At 39.0% G+C, this 22889-nt stretch overlaps 4 protein-coding genes and 1 non-coding gene across 5 annotated transcripts; 2 read left to right on the forward strand and 3 right to left on the reverse strand.

Annotated features, from left to right (window-relative positions):
* The first annotated feature begins 468 nt into the window (after window positions 1-468).
* On the forward strand, window positions 469-540 carry TRNAT-UGU (transfer RNA threonine (anticodon UGU)). The gene has a single exon. It is a non-coding gene; the product is annotated as a tRNA-Thr (tRNA).
* A 111-nt stretch (window positions 541-651) lies between these two features.
* LOC149389294 (B3 domain-containing protein Os06g0194400-like) lies at window positions 652-3202 on the reverse strand. Its single transcript, XM_089623679.1, has 7 exons — window positions 2929-3202; window positions 2728-2832; window positions 2407-2438; window positions 2125-2287; window positions 1512-1718; window positions 1071-1403; window positions 652-875 (listed from the first exon to the last, which is right to left on the reverse strand). Exons 1-7 carry the CDS (start codon window positions 3049-3051, stop codon window positions 870-872), a joined length of 969 nt encoding a protein of 322 aa, XP_089479805.1. The 5' UTR covers window positions 3052-3202; the 3' UTR covers window positions 652-869.
* Window positions 3203-6348: 3146 nt separating this feature from the next.
* LOC149389295 (uncharacterized) lies at window positions 6349-7083 on the forward strand. The gene has a single exon (XM_089622598.1). The coding sequence runs from the start codon at window positions 6349-6351 to the stop codon at window positions 7081-7083; it is 735 nt and encodes a 244-aa protein (XP_089478724.1).
* Window positions 7084-9322: 2239 nt separating this feature from the next.
* Window positions 9323-11592, reverse strand: LOC149389296 (B3 domain-containing protein Os01g0234100-like). The gene is made up of 7 exons (XM_089622856.1): window positions 11490-11592; window positions 11353-11391; window positions 10981-11012; window positions 10709-10862; window positions 10422-10628; window positions 10243-10336; window positions 9323-10130 (listed from the first exon to the last, which is right to left on the reverse strand). The coding sequence occupies exons 1-7, from the start codon at window positions 11541-11543 to the stop codon at window positions 9472-9474; spliced, it is 1239 nt and encodes a 412-aa protein (XP_089478982.1). The 5' UTR covers window positions 11544-11592; the 3' UTR covers window positions 9323-9471.
* Window positions 11593-13832: 2240 nt separating this feature from the next.
* LOC149389297 (peptide methionine sulfoxide reductase (Protein of unknown function DUF829, transmembrane 53)) lies at window positions 13833-16835 on the reverse strand. Its single transcript, XM_089622857.1, has 7 exons — window positions 16453-16835; window positions 16126-16183; window positions 15752-15832; window positions 15579-15614; window positions 15203-15442; window positions 14962-15103; window positions 13833-14708 (listed from the first exon to the last, which is right to left on the reverse strand). Exons 1-7 carry the CDS (start codon window positions 16623-16625, stop codon window positions 14230-14232), a joined length of 1209 nt encoding a protein of 402 aa, XP_089478983.1. The 5' UTR covers window positions 16626-16835; the 3' UTR covers window positions 13833-14229.
* Window positions 16836-22889: the final 6054 nt, after the last annotated feature.

Here is a 22889-nt window from a genome sequence, read left to right on the forward strand (position 1 = left end):
AATTTTTGCATTTTAAGTTGAAAAAATTCTTAGAATTCGCCATTCAAGTTAACGAGAAAAGTTATTTAATATGTTATTTTACCGGAGGAATTGGTTCACTTCTGTAATCGCGAATCAAGTTTATTGATTGTACAAGCGTACTAATTTTCATCATCGCACTTAAATATAAATGGGTCCAATCGTGCTTCCCTAAACTATGTTAGATCCTACCACAATAGCATTGCCTTGCCTTGTGTTTGAGAAAGAGATTAAGCTGGAAGGAAATTAAGTGTAATCTTGCTGTGATTGGGAATTTGTTTTTCAAAGATTGCAGGACTCACAAACAAAAAAAAAAAAATAAATAAATAAAACCTTGTTTGCGTTTGATTTTGAATACCATTCCATATTTCCAATTAGAATTACATTCAACAAATGTGTCTAATTCACGTAAATAAAATAATTAATACGAGAATTAGGCGACCAGTAGAAGCCCCTATAGCTCAGTGGTAGAGCGTCAGTCTTGTAAACTGAAGGTCTGTAGTTCGATCCTGCATGGGGGCACTACTTTTTTTCTTTTATTCCGATTTCCATTTTCATTTTTTAAACTTATCTTGTCACTTAAGAAATTTCAATATTAAAGGGGAAAAAAAAAAAAAACAGTACACAATATGATAACTAACAAGCCCGAAACTTAACAGATTTTTAACTAAAAACTTCGCAATAGTTTTGGGACCGTCTTAGTTCCTTAACCATTGAATAATAAACTTCACACCAATCTCATTAGCTGAATCATTCACAACGAAGAGGAACAAAAGACGGGTTGGTTTCCACTTTTCCTAGGTAGTGTGTACTTGAGTTCTGCTTTTTTTTGCCCGCTTATAAGCTTTACTTCATTCCTGTCATCAAATCAAACAATAGAAGGACGAATGAATTAGAGAACGAACTTCTATCAAGTCGGAACACAGATATTAGTTTTGTCTATACAGAAATAGTCCCTCAAAATATAGTTCCTTTCACGATCAGCTTTTGTGATGCGAATCGCAAAAGGACATGTTTTATGACAATTCATTTATGGAGTCAGAAGTATTAACTTGCTCGGGTTCTCTTGCCGTTGTGCCGACACCAACATTTTCTTTGCTCGTCACAATATCACTATCATCATCACACTGACTCGCTCTCGTTCTCGTTCTCCTGCTACTTCTTCGGCTTGAGGCTGTGACTTCGATGTCCCCGCTCTTATCTTTGATCTTGTAATCATCATCATCATCATCATCATCATCAGAGTAAGTTGCTCTCCTTCTCGCTCTCGTTTTCTTGCTACTTCCTCGGCTCGAAGGTTTGACCTTTACGTCCACGTTCTTCTCTCCAATCTCTTCACCGGCGTCGTGTTTGTCGTCTGATTGATCCGCTCTGATGATATACACCTTCACAGTCACCACAAAACAGAGAAATATCATCAATTCTCTCAAGTTCAAACTAGATAATAGTATCTAGTTTCCAAGAACGAACGTGGGTTCGATGAAATGAACGACCTTGAATTCCGTTGGCTTCACCAACTGGAAAACCAAAGCGTCGCCGTCGACCAAGCCGTGATCGAGGGAAAAGCCTCTCCAACCGCCACTTAGGCCTCTTTTGTCGGCAAGGTATTTCGTCTCGGACTCGTCGTCTTCTTCGTCCACCAAGCTAAAAAACTCGTCTTTTTGGGGCATGTGTTCATTGCAAAACCTAATCGGCAAACCCTGTTTGAATCGGAGATAAAAGACATGAGAATCGATAGGCGATGAAGAAAATAATAGGAAAGTTCTTATGTTTGTACATCTCCTTTTAAAAAATACAAATAAAAACCATTTCTATCATTCATGAAAAAAAAAAAAATTAACTATATGTAATAGTCTTCTTGTTATATAATATTGAGAATCATAAAATCTTTTTTAGTACTCTAAATGGTGTTCAAAGCTTTCCGAGAAAAGATGGGAAGATCATCTAACCATTTCCTTTTAGAATTCTTTTTTTCTTTTAATATATTCCAATTACCTACTAGTGTCAAAAGGAATGCAAAAACTTGTTGAATTTTATAGAAGCACTAAAGTATTTGCAAAAAAAAAAAAAAAAAAAAAAGGATGAGAATGAAAGGGTTTGGATTACCAGCCAAAAGCCTCCAGAAACATGAGATTGAAGCATGGGCTTGATAAAAGTGGGAAATTGAGAACCCAACTCCGATTCGAGATTTTCAGCTCTTTTGATCGCGTATAGCCTTACTTCATCCGTGGCTCGAACACGGTCCAACAAATCCCGACGCCCGTAACTCCTGTATCGAGAAACCAAAATCGAGTCCAACAAAGAGATTAGAAAGAGTGTCTTCGAAACCAATACCACCAAAAGTCGAAAACAACACACAAAAATAAAAACCAAACCGCTCATGCCAACCTTCTGATCGTTCCAAGAGGTTCCATTGCCATCTGGACACCAATCCAAACAGGATGATAAAATCAACACATTTGAACACGACATAGCTCAGACTCTTATTTATTCAGTTTTTTTTTTTTATCCAAAAGGAAAAACCTTTTTATCTGAAAACCCCAACTAAAGAAACAACTTTTATAACCCCAAAAACCTTCCAAAAGAGAGAGCTTTTTTTCTAAAAGCACAGCTCATGAAAGCTAAAAAAAACCCCAAATAAGAAAACTTGAGACTGTCTAACACCAAAAAATAAAAAATAAGAAAATAAGCAAAGGGATCGAAAGTGACCTCCTTGTAGTTCGGAGGAGGTTTGTCTGCCATTCGACCGGACCTTCTCAGCGGCATTGCAGACATTTCCGAAGATAATCGAGCTCTCGGTTTCCCTTGTTTAGCCTGTTGAACCAACACTTCAAATGACTGGACACATAAATGTAAAAAAAAATAATAATAATAATAATAAATAATGAATAATAGAAAAAGAGCACTCACGGGTGAGGACTTTGGTTTCAAGGCGAGAGCGAGGTTGGAGAGATTGAGCTCTTCCATTCTTTTCTTGTTCTCTTCCACTCTCTGTCTCCGACATTCCTCGTACGTTAGCTTCGACTCGACCATGATGATTCCGATTCACCCAACGAACGAATGAACCCAAAAACAAAGCAAAGACGTTCCTTCTCTTCTCTTCTGTGTTGACCTTGTGCTTGGTTTCCAAAAGGAAAGAGTGTGAATATGAAATGTTTTTTTTATTTAATTATTTATTTATGACACAAACCCCTTGAGTAGACATTCCTTGTTTGAGCGCCAAATTGCCGTGTTTGTAATAAAATAACAATTTACAATCAGACTTTTCGAATTTGAAAAAGCTACGAGTACGTCCTACTATTACCAGCATATTAATATAATATTATATCTCTTTATGGGCTAAAATGTTTGGATTTGATTTATCATAACTTTTGCAAGACAAAGTTGATTTTTTTATTATTAACAAATTAATCTCTAAAACTTATTTTTTATACACTAATTACATGGTTAAAAAACTATACGCATCTTAACATTTTCGGACAAAACTATCCATCAACCTGAATGACCCCTCATATGCTCAATTGAATTGATTCGTCAATCGTCCAAGTTATTTAGTGTACGCAACGAAGTCACTTGAAGTACTAAACCGACTATGCACTAGCTCGCTAACCTTCATCTTATAAAACAGGATTTGGAAGAAAGACTAGTGGTCTCAACCGAATATATAACAGAAATCCAAGGACGTATAAGGTATTATAATAATTAATATCTTCATTCATTTCTTTTCCCACTTCCAAACATATTTCCTTCTTACTAACTATATCCCCGAGCCCTGTTTGATTTAGGGGCCGTTTGGTTATGTTTTCTATCTCTGTTTTCTGTTTTCTGATTCTAAATTCTAGAAAACAGTTTTAGAAAAACTGTTTGGTTATAAATTCAGAAAACAGATTTAGAATCATGTTTCTGTTTTCTTTGAAATTTGTTTAGAAAACAGAAAACAATGAAAAGTTATTTTCTATTTTATCTCTATACAATTGAATGGAAAACATAACCAAACAACATTTAAAATATTCTGAAACGTAATTCTAAATCTATTTTTAAAATTTAAAAATTAGAATCAGAAAACAGAATTTAAAAACAGAAAACGAGTTTAGAAAACTAAACCAAACGGCCCCTTAGTTTTCCAATCTTATTTTATGTTTTCTAATTATAAATTTTAAAAAACACAACCAAAAAACATGTTTGGTTATTAATTTAAAAAACAGATTTGGAATTATGTTTTTTTTTCTTTGAAATTTAGTTGGAAAACAGAAAACAAAAAAAAAAGTTGTTTTCTATTTCATTTCCCTTATATACTTATATTAAAATTCTTAAACTTTAAATTAAAATCTAAAAACAATCGAATGAAAAACATAACTGTTATGCCGTCGTTTTAACAATGTAAAAACGACACCCCGAGAGCCTAAAACGACAAGAATTGACAAAGTTCAAGACCTAACTATCGACGTGTTGAAACCATCGTCATGCAAACCATCGGCGACCTAGAACCTTTCGCAAAGCAAGACTATCGGCGAAAGGAAGAATCATTGAACTATCGGCGGCCATACTATCGGCGAAGTTCAAGATCAAACTATCGGCGTCCTAAAAATCTTCGGCAAAGTAAGACCATCGGCGAACTTATGATCGAGACTATCGGCGTGAAAACTATCGGCGTGTAACTATCGGCGTGAAAACTATCGGCGTGTAAACTATCGGCGTGTAACTATCGGCGTGAAAACTATCGGCGTGTAACTATCGGCGAGCCTCTAAACCTTCGGCAGACACCAACTCTCGGCCATCTTGGTCGTCCAAACTATTGGCACAGGTCTGGCTCACGGCCAAAAATGACCACTTTGGCCCAAGTTGCCCACAAAGCCCACACAAGCTCTAAAATGAAAAACTATATAAATACCTCTATCTCCATCTACAATGGAAAAAGGTTTTAAAAACTTACAAAACCTCAACTTCACTCCTGAAGATCGCGAAGAACCAGAAGAACACGACGAACTCGAAGGACTCGACGAACACAAAGAACACGAAGAATCCAACGGACTAGAAGGACTCGACGAACTCGAAGAACGTGAAGAACTCGACGAACCCGAAGATCGCGAAGAACACGAAAGCGAACTAATTACGAAGTCACGAGAAACCGAGAACCTCTTTTCGGCGAGGCAAAGACGACGAGAAGAGTAGATCTCACCACACCCAACCTACGTGCGGTCATAGGGTCCGGCCCTAGACCGAACCACGAATGGTTCTAAGTGTTGGCCCAAAAACGGCGTTAACATTTTGGCGCTAGAAGGAGGGGTTACTCGAAAACAACCACGAGTTTCCACCGGCAAATTCACTTCCTCCGTGGAAAATTACAAAACTCACAAACGACAAATGGCTAGGCACCTAGCCATCTCCGAGGGCGGCGCCCCTCCGGCGGGAAGTGTCGCACTCCACACTCGGGCCCGAGCCCGCCAAGCTCAAGAAAACGACACCCCTCGAGACGAGGCTCAACCTGTGCCCGTTCGTGACGACCGAGACGCACGAATGGAGCGAATCGAGACAAGCATCTTCCAACTTGCCGGCATTGTTGGAAGGATCGGGGGCCGCAACACTATTGTTGAAGACATCTTCAACGATCAAGACGAGCGAGACGCGTCGGAGTATATCCCACTGGGACCCGAGATACAAGATTCGGAGCAAGGGCTCAATGACAACCTCAATCTTGAAGACGAAGACCTCGAGCCCCGCCAAGAGGTTAGCGATGACGCTCCCGATCCGAGTATTCGTGACATCAGGCGCATTGTTCCCGCGGTGGCGAGAGAGAACCGTGAACGTCGCCAACGTGACGAGACGCGCGAGGTTCGCCGAGCGGTGGTTGATCAAAGGCCACGAAACCGCCAAGCAACCTCGCGAAGCTCCCACTCCTTATTCGAGACGAGAACGGGACGTTCACGTCTATCCGCCTTCGATCGCATAAGCCACGAAGAAGACATGGCGGATAGCGGTGACGCTCGGAGATTCACGCCGCCAAGGCGTGTCCACAATCCGAGATCCGCTTCCCTCCATGATGATGACTTGAGACAACAATTGAATGCACATTGGGAGATTCCACAGAATCTCTCACCTCTTGAACCAGCAAACCCCTAAGCAGGGACGGAGCCGATCCCGGCCAACCCAACTCCACCACACATCGCGCCCCTCGATCAAGCATCGAACGAGAGGGGGCGCACAACAAGACTTGTCCCCACAACGACTCCCGCTGATAACGCGGACATCATGACCCTCTTCCAAGAATTGAGGGATGAAGTGTGAGGTCTACGAGCTGCCCAGATCTTGACGCCAGACATCCGCAACGTGATGGAGGACGTCGCCTCACCTTTCACTGCAGAAATCCTGGCAGAGGACTTCGCGCGTGATTTTCGCCTCCCGACCACATCAACCTATGACGGGAAGACCGACCCTCTTTCTCACATCCAACAGTACCAGATGTGGATGAGAGTGGGAAGACACTCGCCGGCAATCATGTGCCAGGCATTCTGCCTCACTCTGAACGGTCTTGCTTATCAATGGTTTCTCAAACTGAGGCCTGGGACCATTCACTCTTTTGAAGAGCTAAAACAAAGCTTTCTCGCCCGTTTCAGCGGCTCTAGGGAACGAAAATTGGGAAGAAACCATCTCCGCACCGTCAAACAAAGAAAGAATGAGCCGTTGCGTGAATACCTATCGCGATTCACTGAGGAATCGAACAAGGTTGACACGTTTGAAGACAACGACGCCATTTCGGCGATCTTAGATGGACTCCAACTTGGAGGCTTCCTCGACTCCATAATCAAGAAGGAGTCGAGGACACTGACCGAACTCACCGCCCGAGCCGAAAAATATATTACTCTCGAGGAATTTGTTCACGGCCGGAGAGTCAACGACCAAGGAAGCCGTAGAAGGGAAGAGGACGAATCTGAGGACCAACGAAGGAAGAAGGCGAGAGCCGATGTCAACGGTCGTCCCCCGACTGACCCAAGGCGCGGCCTAGTGCAAAAGTTTCAAGAACAGACTAATTTCACTCCGCTGAAACGAGGCCTGAAAGAATCTTAGTACTAGCTCGCGAGAAGTTCAGAGCCCCCGAACCTTTGAGGATGGAACCGGGAAAGAGAGATAGGTCAAAGTACTGTGAGTTTCACAAGGACCACGGACACTTAACCTCCGAGTGCTTCCATCTGAAGAGGCAAATCGAGGCTCTCATCCAGCAAGGAGAACTGAAAAGAGTTTGTCCTCAACATGATCAACAACAGCAGAGCCTCCACGAGCCAACAAACCGCGACCACCAACGGAGAAGCGCATGGAAACAACAACCGAGCAGCGACTCCCCTTAACATAGTTAACTGAAGAGCCGCCCATCAGATTATAGATCCGTTCCATATACCGGATCTCAAGGCCTAGATCGCCTATTTTGAAATTTGAATTCGCGACCCCTACGGGGGATGTTTTAATTTTGCTTTATGTCTTTATTTTTTAAACCCCTAAGAGGGCCCGACTTTTGTAATTCGCATCCACGAACGTTCCTTTTGCAATGAAAAAAATATTTTTCGGTCACATTACTGCTTTTGAATAATTTTCAAAACTTAAGCATTCAGAAGAATAAAAGAGTTAAGAAATAATCAGCCTTACGAGGCCACGTCTTACGAGACGCAGCCTTACGGGGCTAGTCTTACGAGGTCACGTCCCACGGGACTCAATCCTACGGGATCAAGCCTTACGAGGTCATGTCTTACGAGACACTGCCCCACGGGGTTAGCCTTACGAGGCCACGTCCCACGGGACTCAATCCTGCGGGATCAAGCCTTACTAGGCCATGTCTTACGAGACACTGCCCCACGGAGTTAGCCTTACGAGGCCACGTCTCACAAAACTCTATCCTACGGGATCAAGCCTTACGAGGCCATGTCTTACAAGACAAAGCCCAACGGGGTTAGCCTTACGAGGCCACGTCCCACGGGACTCAATCCTACGTGATCAGCCTTACGGGGTCACATTTTACGAAAAGAACCCCACTAGGTTGCATTTTGCAAAGTTGCACTCCGCGAAGTGAGCTGGTACGACATACATCTCCAAGTCACAAGATCAAACGATCCAAAGCCATCAACCACAAGGCTCTCGGGGAACACAAGACAAATTTCTCGCACGACAAGTCGCACAAGAAACTGGGGGGGTTAATGTTATGACGTCGTTTTAACAATGTAAAAACGACACCCCGAGAGCCTAAAACGACAAGAATTGACAAAGTTCAAGACCTAACTATCGACAAGTTGAAACCATCGTCATGCAAACCATCGGCGACCTAGAACCTTTTGCAAAGCAAGACTATCGGCGAAAGGAAGAATCATTGAACTATCGGCGGCCATACTATCGGCGGCCATACTATCGGCGAAGTTCAAGATCAAACTATCGGCGTCCTAAAAATCTTCGGCAAAGTAAGACCATCGGCGAACTTATGACCGAGACTATCGGCGAGCTTCATGACCTAGACTATCGGCGTGAAAACTATCGGCGTGTAATTATCGGCGTGAAAACTATCGGCGTGTAAACTATCGGCGTGTAAACTATCGGCGTGTAACTATCGGCGTGAAAACTATCGGCGTGAAACTATCGGAGAGCCTCTAAACCTTCGGCAGACACCAACTCTCGGCCATCTTGGTCGTCCAAACTATCAGCACAGGTCTGGCTCACGGCCAAAAATGACCACTTTGGCCCAAGTTGCCCACAAAGCCCACACAAGCTCTAAAATGAAAAACTATAAATACCCCTATCTCCATCTACAATGGAAAAAGGTTTTGAAAAACTTACAAAACCTCAACTTCACTCCTGAAGATCGCGAAGAACCAGAAGAACACGACGAACTCGAAGGACTCGACGAACACAAAGAACGCGAAGAATCCAACGGACTAGAAGGACTCGACGAACTCGAAGAACGTGAAGAACTCGACGAACCCGAAGATCGCGAAGAACACGAAAGCGAACTAATTACGAAGTCACGAGAAACCGAGAACCTCTTTTCGGCGAGGCAAAGACGACGAGAAGAGTAGATCTCACCACACCCAACCTACGTGCGGTCATAGGGTCCGGCCCTAGACCGAACCACGAACGGTTCTAAGTGTTGGCCCAAAAACGGCGTTAACAATAACCAAACAACATTTAAAATATTCTGAAACGTAATTTTAAGTCTGTTTTTTAATTTAAAAATTAGAATCAGAAAACATAATTTAAAAACAGAAAACGAGTTTAGAAAACTAAACCAAACCGCTCCCAAGTTTCCTTACATTTTACAAAAGATGTTACAAGTGAGTGATACTCTACCAAAAAAAAGAACAAAAAATATAGAGGCATATATATACATACCCACCCACGTGTGACTTGTATTGAAACACACTCTCCACACCCCAAAAATTGAACCTGAAAGTGGTGCAACAAACCAAGCACTAAGGCTCACCAAGGAGCGCTAGCAACTTCCATGAAAGTGAGCTCAAGCCCGTGAAAGTCGGCTCCGAGCGACTCGAACTCGGAGTCGAGCCTCGACACTCTCTCTCTCGCCTCCGAAACCTTGGCCTCCAAAACCCTGAGCTCGTCTCTCGCGCCGTCCCTCTCTGTTCCGACCCTGACGAACCTCTCCGACTCCGAAGCCAGACCCACGAGCCGGCCCAGCCGGGCCCGCAAGAAGCCCAAACCCATTCCCAGCCCCTCAAAGGCCCCGAGGGTCTTGTCCCACGTGGACAAATCTCCAACCGGCGTGGTGATCTTGCTGGCTCTTATCGCGTCCGCGACGTTCACCGTCTCCGAAATGACTCCGGCGACGAGTTTGCAGTTCAGTCCCTCGAGGAGATTCTCGTGCAATACGCACCCCCGGCTCCGACACAGCTCGTAGTACTTTCCTCGGATGTGCTTCGAGATCTCGGAGTTTATGACCAGACCGTTCGCCAGAATCTCGAAATCGTCCGCGCTCTTCACTTCCTCGATCGCGACGGCTGATTCCGAGAGTCTGATTCCGTCGGAAACCTCGGGGCTAGCATCGCCGTCGCTTTCTTTGTCGGATTGGTCTAGTATCTCGTAATAGTTCTTTTGTTCATCGTCCATATTAGGATCGTCATCTTCAGAGTTCCAAGGCAAAAAAGAAGAAGTTATTAGGTAAAAAAAAAATATAAAAAAAAAAATAAAAAAAAACTTCAAACTTGAAGAACTAATCCGTATGAACTTGCTTACCGGATTCAACTTGTCCGTTGTGATTAGCTTCCAATTCGAGAAGACCAAGAGCACAATCCACATCGTCCGATCCGCCTAGCCGAACAATGTAGACCTGAAATAAAACATTTCACACAGATAAGCATGAACCGAGAGATAAATAAAATCAGCACGAATTCAAATACGAGCAATGGAACGACCTTGAACTTGAACTTCGAAACTAGTTGAAAGACCACCACGTCTCCTTCGACCAGATTGTGGTCGACGGAGAATCCTCTCCAACCACCGCTGAGTCCGACCTTGAGAGAGAGATATTTCGATTTCCATTGCTTCCCATCTTCGTCCTCGAGAGTGATCATCGTGTCCTTGATCGGCATATGAGCATCGCAGAATCTTTTAGGCAGACCCTGCATTGTTTGACCGAAAATCTCATAAGACCGTAACGATAGTCAAGTTGCTCTTTTTATTTACTGACTATAACTATTACCAGCCAGAAGCCATGGATGACGTGTGAGTGAAGCATGTTCTTCACAAAGCTCGGAAAGTCTTGCCCGAGGCTTGCTTGAATCGCTTTCGCTCGCTCCATTGCAGAGCTACAGCTGTCATACAGTCTTTGCACACTCGATTTCTTTGTTTTAAGGCTATTATTGACGAGGATGAAGAACAAAAAATACATTGAAGCTCAGATATAACAATAGTTAAAAAAAATATTAGTCTAATAGTTCGAAAGCAGCTCAATGGGGGAAAAGTATTCCCAACCTCTTAGTCTTCTGTTGTTCAACGCAGACGATCTGTATGAAAAAATAAAAAATAATATAATTATCATAAAACTCAAACTTGTAATACAAACTAACATGCCAAAAAATATATATATTATATATCCATATATATATATATATATATATATATGTATATATATATATATGTATAGAGAAAACATTTGTCGGTCTCTGAAACAGTATTCACAATTTTAGTGTTCAGTATGATTAAAAAAAACCAAGGAAAAACCTGTCGGTTTTATTTACTGATACGGAAAGTTTTTGCTGTTTTGGATTGAAGACAAGGAAAACGAAGATTCATTTACAAAGACAGCAGAAACAAATTCTCTAACAAGAACCCCAGAAATCTCACTCTGTTTTCTTGTTTTCTGGGTCTCTTCTTTCGTATGGCCTGCATTTCAGTAAGGATATCTGTCAATAAATAAACAAAGAAAAAGAAAAAACAGAGAGAGAGAGAGAGAGAGAGAGAAGAAGAAGAAGAAGAAGAACCTTTGGAGGAGAATCTGGTGGTGTAGTAGTACTTCCACGTTGAGAAACAGCCATGGCTTCCCGGGGAAGGTCAGTCCTTTCAAACTTTTGAAAATGGAACACTTCACTTCACACTTGAGAATGGGTCTTTATTTTGTTCTTTTGGGAATGCGTGGAAGGTTGTAAACAAGCCAGCTCAACAAATAAACATTTGAGTTCGCCAAGAAAAAAAAAGAAAGTAGCAAATAAATAGTTTTCTATTTGTTTGCTCAGAATATAAATGTTTGAATTTGATTGTAGGCGTTTTTTATATGAATATATAATATTTATATATAAGGTTGGCTTTGGTAAATATCAATATTGAGACGTAATGTCTTAGGTAACACATTGATTATTATATGTGTACTGGGTTTTTTTTTTTATGATTTTATGCATTGCTAAAAAAAATTGGATAAAAAATAAGAGTTCAATGTAAATTGAATAAAAAAAAACCTTTATTTTCAGTAGTACTGAGTTAACTGGATATGTTTGTAAATGAGAAAAAAAAATATGTGATGTTCATATTAGTTAGGGACCTATTTGTTATAATAACATGTTTTATGGAATTTTTTTCATTTTGAATACTTTTATGAAATTTCTAATGTAGTTTCTTTTGTAATTATTTGTAAAAAAAAAATTAAAAAAAAATTGACTTTAATATTAGCTACCAACAAGGAAGGAGTGGATAAACAATTAAATAATGGAATAACAACATATCACCAAGATTCGGTTGAACATTTTCAATCTTATGACGATATTATTGTACAAATATTCCTATATATAACGACATCGTCATAAAGTCAAACTTATTATTATAGAATAGGGCAAGTGGGCAACGGAGCCAAAGAGCTTCATCGTATTTTTGTTTTGCAAAAAAAATCAACGTTTCGAGATTGTCAATTCGTATATATGTGACATTCTTACCTATTTTTCATTATGATCTTGTGTTTCTTAAAATTTTCTTTTTTTACAAATCCGAATGTAACTGCTTGACAATTTTTTAAAGAATAAAAATAAATTCACATTTGACTTAATTTTTGTATAGCAATCATGTGTATATCTCTCTCATTCAGTTATTTATGAATAAATATTTTGACTTCATTTCCTAATTTTCTCATGACATCTTTCTTTCCCCCCTATTTTTTTTCCTTAATTTGTAGTCCATTAAAGAGCTTATAACTTTTACGACGGTTTATAACACTATTATTCGTAAATATTTAACTTAATTTACTTTGTTAAAAAGATCAAAGTGTAACTTTCTATCTCTCTGAGTTATTTATGAATAAATATTTTAATTTTATTTTCCTTATTTTTCTCCTCACCTCTCTCTCTCTCTCTCTCCCCCCCTTATCCCTATGTTTTCTTTCCTTAATTAGCAGCCTATTTATATGTTTATATTTTTTTAGCGTAACACTGTTCATTTGGTGTCAAGATTGCCCCAAATATATAGTTTTATAGTTTTTACCATTGGAAAGCTCTAACCTTATTTATAGAGTTTTAGACTTCTCCATTGAATATGCTCTTAGAACTCTAAACGGTCCATAGAATTAATTCGTAGCGCATTTGAACTATATAAGCAGTTTTATGATTAATATCATTGCATCGGTAGAATTAAAAAAAATAAAATAAAATAAAAAAAATAAAAAACTACAAATCGATACGGACAATCTTGTTCATATCAATAACCCTTCATGTTTTATAGCATTTTGTAGCGATTAAGTTAAAACGAGTCTATAAACAAAATCAAGAACGTACATGATTATCAATTATTTATAGTTGTTTATAACTTTTTACATCGAAAATAAAAAATAACACAAACCCTAAAAATGGAAAACAAACATATTTAAACAAAATCCAATAAAATTGTAAACGTCAACTACTTAATTACAAATAATTTAAATCAAACATCCCACCATTAGCATTAGCTCCTCGAACTTGGCCACAACCTCGCTAGTGAACCGAGAAACTCTCCAAAAAGTCCATAGAAAATTAGGGGAAATAAAAAAAAAAAAAAAAAAAAAAAAGAAAGAAGGGGATAGGGGATTCTATGTGAGCCGGCCCGACCCTGTGGCTTTGAGGAGGTTGATGGTGGGGAGAAAGGGAGAGGCCGAAATTAAGTTACATAAAAAATCACAGAAATAATAATACTCGGTAGATAAATGTGATTTTTTAAAGCACCTAAGTGAAACATAAAAAAAATCTGTTTTATATATATATATATATATATATATATATATATATATAGATAGAGGGAGAGAGAGAGAGAGAGAATCACAGAAAACAGGAATAGAAAACATAACCAAACGGGGCCTAAGATGTCCTTCATATATGCAACTATGAATTAGAGACGCTATTTGATGATATTGCAGAATACTATTTACAACCTCTTCTTCAAGCATGTCCAACCTTGTAATATACATCATGGTGTGACCCTTTAAAGTTCTCACGCAGAGTTAAAAACTACTCAAACATACAGGACTTCTTACACTACACATAACAAAGGCATGTATGCTCTTCATCTTTTGTTTTTATTTTTCTTTTTTTGTACAATTCATTCACAAGGATGTACTCATTAGCACCAACAACCGGGTTCAAAATCTACATTGAGTTTTCTTACAGGAAGGACTTGCCTCTGCGAGATCGCATCACAACCTCTTCAGGACTTGACCCATTTGAGCAAAATCTTGTCGAAGAATTTCCGCTATGTCTTTAAACTCCAAAACTATAGCCTTGATCGACGAATGCTTTTACTCCCATGCAAAGACGAATGCCTTCGAGCAGAACCAAAAGGTTGTCCATTTAAAGAGCCGCAGAATTTAATGTCCCAGCCTTCAACATTCTTTGGGACACAAGCATCAAACAGAAGCTGACCCAAAACACTATGTGCGTTTATGCTCGGAGGACTGTTCGGATTTCGCTCATCCTGCAAAGACGACTCGTTGTTTCTTCCGTTCTGTTCGAATGAACTTGGCACGTAGAAATGGTCGCTGGGCCCGACCGCGACTCTCCTAAGACTCTGGCTCGAGTTCACTGCTGCTTTTTGGAGGCCACAGATTAATCCAGATATCTCATCTTGTGTGCCTTCCACACCGGTCCTTTCTTCTTCAAGTTTCCGTATCTTTTGAGAGAAAACTACGGTTGTCTTCCCAAGAAAATCCATAACAGCAGCCTTGTATTGAGCTGGATAATGCTTAAAATGACCTAGAAGAAGGAAATTAAAAGGGAAAGATAAAAACCTCAGTTAACTCGTCGAATTGTAGAAATTGATACACTGCATGCGTTTTATTCCACGCATAGAGAGATGAGCGTGTATGGGTGATCAGTAAATGAAAATACCCTATCCTTGAAAGCAGAGGATAAGTTCCTGGAGTAAATGAGCATCACCACCCCAATGACATAGAATATAAAGTAAGTAAACAAAGAGTAAATTGACAATCTAAAATAAAACACAAACCTAGGTGAGGAGACCCTTTCAGCTTCACAAGCTTGACGTCTCCTCCAAGTTCATGTAAACGTTGAGTGAAATTGCAGATAGTATTTAGGGGTGCGATGTCATCTTTCTCAGAGCCCAACAAAAGAAAAGGTGCTCCCAAATTCTACAATATTAAAAGTTTAAAACAAGAAAAGAAAAGTAAGAGACATTTCGAACCAACCAATATCAACAAGGAACTCAGACGTGGAAAAGTATAGCTTACAACAGAGGAGTAAAGAGCCTGCCAGTACTCGGAACGCTGGGATTCAAATCTCGTAAGATATAAAGCATCTAGGCCAGAAGCAATGCCTTTAGCCACCCACGAAACGATTTTTGAAGACCCTGGCATTTTCTGGATTGTTGGGTGTAATGCATGTCGGGTTCCCAAATCGCTTGTAAAGTCAACTGGACTAGAGTCAAAGACTAGCCCCGAGACACAACTTCTGACCAATTGATATTCACCCTATAAAAATACAAGAATATCAAGAGATTTAACAAGCATGGTTGTTGATGTGCATGCATTTTATCCATGGAACGAAACCCTGATTATTTATTTATGGTTAATCAAACTCAAAAGTGTAAAACAATCGGAAGCATACCGAATAAAGATTGCCTTCATTTATTCCTTCAAGAATCTGCATTTGAACATAATGTATAGTCACCGTCGGGGGATGAATGGGTGAAAAATATTGTCTCCGTCAAAACATTTGAAAAACAACCGCCGGACATATGCAAATACGTTTTACAGAACTCGTGATTACACAGAACATACCTGTAAGACTTTATACATACTTGCTTTTGTGCCACCGGAAAAAGGCATAAGTACCACAGGACAAGGCCTTATCCTCAACTCCTGTAAGACCCACGCAAAAGAAAGAAAAAACATTGGTATAAAAAACCGACGGTAATTGAACCAACATCGCGCCAATAACACTTATAACATTTGCAAACTTATTTGGTGTATTTGTACACAAGATCGTCATAGTTAGAATTGAAAACCTTCAGTTTCATGTAATTGACACATCTGAATCCTATGACACATGAATAAAGATACCAATCTTATCTTTCTTTCTTTTTTTTTTTTTTCTTTTTTTTTTTTGAGGCACATAAATGTAACAAATAACCACCAGTGAATGTGAATCTGACCTCAACAAGCTCACTGAGAACTACTAATGCCGATGACATGGCTCGCTCGGGGTAAAACCTGCAAATGAGTCTGAATCATTAGCGAAAAAATTAACCTCCGTCATCCTCAAATTATTGAACCAAAAATTAAATTGATAAGAATCATCGACTTCTAAAAAGTTTTAAAAAAAATCTTTAGACATCAACCACTTCAGAAGCAACCATTCTTCAGCTATCAACCATCTTAAGCAGTCAAATTCACAGACATGAAAATTTCCCAACCAACTCTGTAGCTAGCGTAATAAAATCGAAAATCAACCAAGCATAACTATTACAAAGAGATCTTACGCGTCGACGAAATGAGCATGGGAGACAAGGGAATTCCAACCGAGAGAGGCGTAGAAATCGACAAAAGCCTTCAATTGGTCGTGGTGAATAGAAACCCAAGCGAAGAGAACAGCTATGCCCTTGAAGTCCGAGGCGTCTTTTCTTCCCCAGTACACGCTTCCAACGCTGGCCATGGCTCCTCCGAGACCCGAACCCGCAGGCCTTTCCCTTTCTTCTCGGAAATCGCAGAGCTCGAGAAAAAAAAATCGGATTTCTAGGGTTTCGAGGCTAGAACGAGAAAGAAGTGACTTATTTCTGTTTATTTAATATTATTTTATTTTAGGCTTTTTCAGCGACACAGTACAGTCAGAGATGGAGAGGAAAGGAAACTAATCGGATGAGAGAGAGAGAGAGCTCTGTAAAGTGTAATGACGAAAACACTCGTGGCTCGCAGCTGGACTTATGGCTAGTGGGACCCATGACCTCTTGATTGTACGCCTGCCACGTGTTTCTTTGATCCGACGTCGTATTCTGCGGCGATAACAAAATATTGTTTCTGATCAGTACGTACTTTTCAAGTTTATCGCATGGTACAGTAATTGTATTACAAAAAAATGACACATATATATTTTATATATGGACTCTGACATAGTTTGTTTTTAAAAAAAATGTTTTTATTCAAAAATTGATTGGTATTTGATAAACTGTTTATAAAACAGTAATTATTGATAATAAAAGTTCATTTAACGTTTGGTAAAATAAATATATTATAGTAAAAAAACTAAAATAAACATGTTCTTAAAAATTAAATAATAATTATTCATATGTTTATTTATATGAATATATATGAATAATATTTTTTTTCTAAAAAAAAAAAAATCAAAGATAAAAAAAGATAAAGTAACAAGAAAAACTATTATTGGACTCCAACGGCCAACGACATTCCAATAAAATGCACAAATCATTTTTTTAACAAGTTTCACTCTTAGATAGAAAAAAAAATGAGGCAGAGAGAAAAGTTATGTATTCTGGTACAAAAATTCTCATAATTTACGAAGGGAGATAGAATTTAAAATATCATACAAATAACTTAGAAACACTTTGTACGAGGATATTACGGTAATTTGTATAGAAAACTTAAAAACACTTTTTTCAAAAGCTAAGAATCCTAGATTTTCCATCTCATACACAAAATCTAAAATCGTTTTTGAAGTTTTTTGTAAAAACAGTTTTGTCAAACACCGGATAACCAATTTAGTTTTTTCTAAAAACAAAACAGGGCATTTCAATCTCAATCAAACGCATCCATTATGTGTTTTAATGAAATATCGAGTTTAATATTTGATTTTTAAAAATGTTAAATTTGTATTTTTTGTTTAATTAAAATAACATAATTACTTAAAATAGATTATAGTGCCCTGAATCATCTTTAGGTTCACTTTTTTTTTTTGGTTCACTTTTCATTGATGTTGATTTTAATATTTATATACGAACTCTATTTTATATTTATTCATTCCCGTTTTATATGTAACTTTAAACATGGAAGAAAAAAATTAAATGAAACTATAAACATTTAACAAGAAAAGCAAAATGAAGTGAGCGATGAACAACAACAAAAATATGAAAGAAAAAAAAATTATAAAATAAAAAATAATTAGGCTATCTTATAAATTAAGTTTATAAAAGAAGCACTCACGGTCATTTCCACTCGCCACCATATATACATAATATATGTAGGGTCGGTCGGAGCCTAAGACATATTTATCAAGTACTTGGGACGCCTATAATAATAGAGAAATTGCCACAATTACTACCAAATCACTACATTTTTCCAATTTCCCACAAAAACCATAATTTGACCAAAAATGCCACTAACTCAAATGTGCAACTACCCTTTTACCCTCCACTTAAATTTTTCTTACAACCACACCAACTCTCCCTCATATCCCGCTCATATCTCATTAATACATGAGACTTAATACATTACCTGACTCTCTCTCTCTCTCTCTCTCTCTCTCTCTCTCTCTCTAAAACCCTCGGCGTCTCTACCCCCACGGTCACGCAGAGCCAAACGCCTACGAGACCCAAACGCCCACGAGACCCAAACGCCCACGAGTTCGTAGTCCAAGACCAGCCCGCGCCTACGAGACCCAAACGCCCACGAGTTCGTAGTCCAAGACCAGCTTGCCCACAAGGTTTGTCTCGCATTTCTTCATTTCCCATAAATTTCGTGGTTCAAAATGTTCAAGTTCTATGTCATTTTGATAGTTTAAAGAGATTCAAATGTTCTGTTTGGTCTCTTTCTCGCACCAGCTCTCTAACACCCGAGGACCCAAACGCCGACGAGATCCAAATTCAAAACTCAAAACTCCAGATTTAGTCCAAGATCAGGTCGCGCACAAGGTTTGTTTCGCTTTTTAAGATATTGTTTGGGATATTGTTTGGGTATGTTAAGAATCTTCAGAGTTCATCAGTTGTTTAGGATATTGTTTGGGATATTGTTTGGATGAACTTTGTGGTTAAGATTTTAGGATATTGTTTGGGTATGTTAAGAATCTAGAGAGTTCATCAGTTGTTGACATTAGATGTCAACAATGGACGTCCATTGTTGACATCTAATGGCAACAACTGATGAGAGAAATGGACATCTAAACTCTACAGAGTTCATCAGTTGTTGACATTAGATGTCAACAATGGACGTCCATTGTTGACATCTAATGTCAACAACTGATGAGAGAAATTAACATATAAACTTTACAGAGTTCATTAGTTGTTGACATTAGATGTCAACAATGTTAGAGTTTAGATGTCAATTTCTCTCATCAGTTGTTGACATTAGATGTCAACAATGGACGTCAATTGTTGACATCTAATGTCAACAACTGGTGAACTCTGTAGAGTTTAGATGTCAATTCTCTCATCAGTTGTTGACATTAGATGTCAACAGTTGACGTCCATTGTTGACATCTAATGTCAACAACTGATGAACGTTGTTGACTCTAATATTGTCAAAAATATGCAGAAATGTCAGAAAAACACTCCATTGAATCTCCGGTGACAAGCTATGACGACTTCGAGCCCCGAAAGAGAAAATGTTCTAAAAACGAGGTACATTTTGATGCCAAGCAAAGCTGATTTTCGGTTATTATTTTTTATGATTGTAGACATTCATACCTATAATTGTAGACAATTACTAAAATTGTAGTCAATTGATGTTAATAATAAGGCAAGCGGATCGGAACTCGATGATGCACAACTCACAGAGTTTCAAATGAGCGAGGCTGAGTACATATGGTACTTGGATACTTTTTCTAGTGAGACTGAATCGGGTCCGATCATGTGTCTCGAAAGTGTTATGAAAGAAATCCTCGGAGACGACTGGGAGACTCAGTTGAAGAAAAAAAGAGATTTTATGGAAGTCGTGCCCAAGGGGACACTAGTGTTTATGCTGAAAATCCAGAGAGAGGAACTCCTCTACCATAGGAGGATGAGGATTAACAAGAAATGACTATGCCGATGAATTCCCCACATCATTGGTCTAAACTTCGTGATATTTATGTATGGATTGTTGTATGACTTGAATGCCTGAAACTGCTTAATATGTCTATTTACACTATGTTTTATATATGAACAAACTAGTCATTGACAACAGATGTTTGACATAAGAGTACATAATCTAGTACATAAACTACAAAAGATTGCTTAATCTATTATATGAACAAACTAGTACTTAAATCAAGAGAATGTCATAATTTAACCAACCAAAATAAAAAGTTTCCTAATCATCATCCATTTCAAAGTCTGAACCAACTTTTGTTGCTATTTTAACTGCCCCGTGTCTGTATAGATCAATTGTGATCTTTTGTCGATACATGGCCATGTCGTCTTGTCGGGTTTCCGATAGATCATACCCGTGAGTCAAAAACTCGATGGCCTTTATAACAAACATTCCACAATCGCCACTGTTTTTAAAAATAAATTTGAAATTAGACATCTTGAACGTTCAATAATATGATATTATTCTATAATAGCAAGACGTACCCATTATTCTGTTGAGGCATGTTCGTGTAAGTTCCGACTTTGAACTTCGACGAACTTGTGTCTTCAATCCCCAGCCCATCAAACGCACCAACAGAACAAAGAACTAACGGCAGAAATTCAGCAATTTTTTGTACGTGGGCCGTTACCATTTTTCGGTGATGCTTGTTCCCGGACAACGAGTCGTAGATCATGATAGAACGTTCCCGAATCGTCACAGCTAGAAGAAGCCAATGTGACCTATCTGTGAAGCATACGGGAAGGTAAACTACCTCGACGTCCACCCAGGGAGAAGAATGCTTCAAGGACTTGTTGGTGGCTGTAATGTAGTCATGGATTCGGGACTGGTTTGTCCAATCAAACCTATCTTTATCTTCACAGTTGAGCCATGCTTCGTACCCTTTGATGCAGTAGCTATGAAAGAAACTGCTCATTATTGTGAACGATTCTTTCAACTCACCCGTCATTCTCTTCTTCCTCAGGTAGTACGACACAACATCTACATGCTACAAAAACAATGAAAAGGTGAGGGATATTAATATAATATAAGATCAATTGTAAAAAAAACATACAACAATAGAAATCAACAATAGATGTCAATTGTTGACATTTAGATGTCAACAATTGACATCCATTGTTGACATCTAGATGTCAACAATTGACGTCTATTGTTGACATTGATGTCAACTGTTGACATCTAGATGTCAACAATAGACGTCTATTGTTGACATCTAGATGTCAACAATACACGTCAATTGTTGACATTTAGATGTCAACAATGCACGTCAACTGTTGACATCTAGATGTCAACAATAGATGTCAATTGTTGACATTTAGATGTCAACAATACACGTCCATTTTTGACAATACACGTCAGTTGTTGACATCTAGATGTCAACAATTGACGTCCATTGTTGACATTGATGTCAGCTGTTGACATCTAGATGTCAACAATTGACGTCTATTGTTGACATTGATGTCAACTGTTGACATCTAGATGTCAACAATTGACGTCTATTGTTGACATCTAGATGTCAACAGACATCAAGCTTATTACATGAAAAGTAGGTAGATAGTAGTAGTCATACCTGATCGCACAACCATTCTTCTTCGGTCCAAAGGGTGTAAAAGAAAGTATTTGACCTGACTTCTACCTCTGTGAAATCCCATCTCCATGGTAAATGATCTTCCCTTTTCACATACCATAAGCCTTCATCATCCTTCTTCTTCCTCAAGCCGATCTTAAGCCAAGTCTCCATTACGAGTACGTCCACAAGAGACGTTGAATCGAACTGACCAGTGAGAGGGTTCTTCATCGGGCGATCGATGTTTTTTGTGAACTTCAAGTACAGCATTGGGATAGGAGTCGAAGTGTATTTCTCCGGAGATCTCGTGATTCGGACAGGTCTTCTCGGTGAATCGTCTATGTTTATCGGAACGATCTTCCATGATTCTCGATTCTCCTTGTCCGTTGAAGCGTTGATCTCCTCATCCATATCCCCCAAGGTTTTGCCCTCAGGAACTGAGCCAATATAAATCAGTTGGCTGTCGTGGTATATCTCTCTCTCAAACTGCTCGCAATCGAGTCGTAGAAGGTGCGATCTGGCTTGTGATTCAGTTAGATTTTGGGACTGACTGTCTTCGATCTCGATCGGTCCTGAATTAACAAGAAATAGGAATAGGGATCAATTAACAACAAATCGGTCCTGAATTGCATTTATTGACATAATGTACGTACCATCTATTTCTTTTTCTTTCTCGTTTTCTTTTTCTTTTTCTTCTTCTTCTTTTTCTTCTCCTTCTTTTTCTTCTTCTTCTTTTTCTCCTTCTTTTTTTTTTCTTCTTCTTCTTCTTCTTCTTCTTCTTCTTTTTCTCCTTCTTCTTCTTCTTCTTCTTCTTCTTCTTCTTCTTCTTCTTCTTGCCCTTCTTCTTCTTCTTTTCCTCCTCCTTCTTTTTCTTCTTCTTCTTCTTGTTCTTGGTCTTCTTCCTCCTCGTTGTCCTCTGGTTGATTATCTTTAGAATTCTTGTTGGACAGCTCCAACAATTGATCCTTCACACTCTTGGTGAATTCATGGAAACGTTGTCTCATCTCCATCCGGAATAAGCTTCATTCACCCTTCATGTGGTTGACTGTGTCTTCCACATTTTTCAACCGAGCCTGTGTTAAAAAGATGTTAGAAATGTTATTCATACTTGAAGGAAATCAACAAATAGTGCTATAGATAACAACCGAGCCAGTGTTCAATTGACATACCTCAGAATCTTGGTTCGGCCCTGAATGAGCTGTTGTCGACGGATGGGATGTTTGTACCTTCGGCAGTGGCTTGGTCTTCGTGTTCTTCCTCACGATGTACTCCTCGTCGCCCAGGGGTTTGAATTCCAAATCCTCGGATTGGAAATCGATGTGTTGGAATTTGTTG

The sequence above is a fragment of the Urtica dioica genome, chromosome 8 (genome assembly GCF_054948205.1).
Source record: "Urtica dioica subsp. dioica isolate 48M chromosome 8, U.dioica_male_clone48M_v1_H2, whole genome shotgun sequence".
In the NCBI taxonomy this organism is placed as follows: domain Eukaryota; kingdom Viridiplantae; phylum Streptophyta; class Magnoliopsida; order Rosales; family Urticaceae; genus Urtica; species Urtica dioica.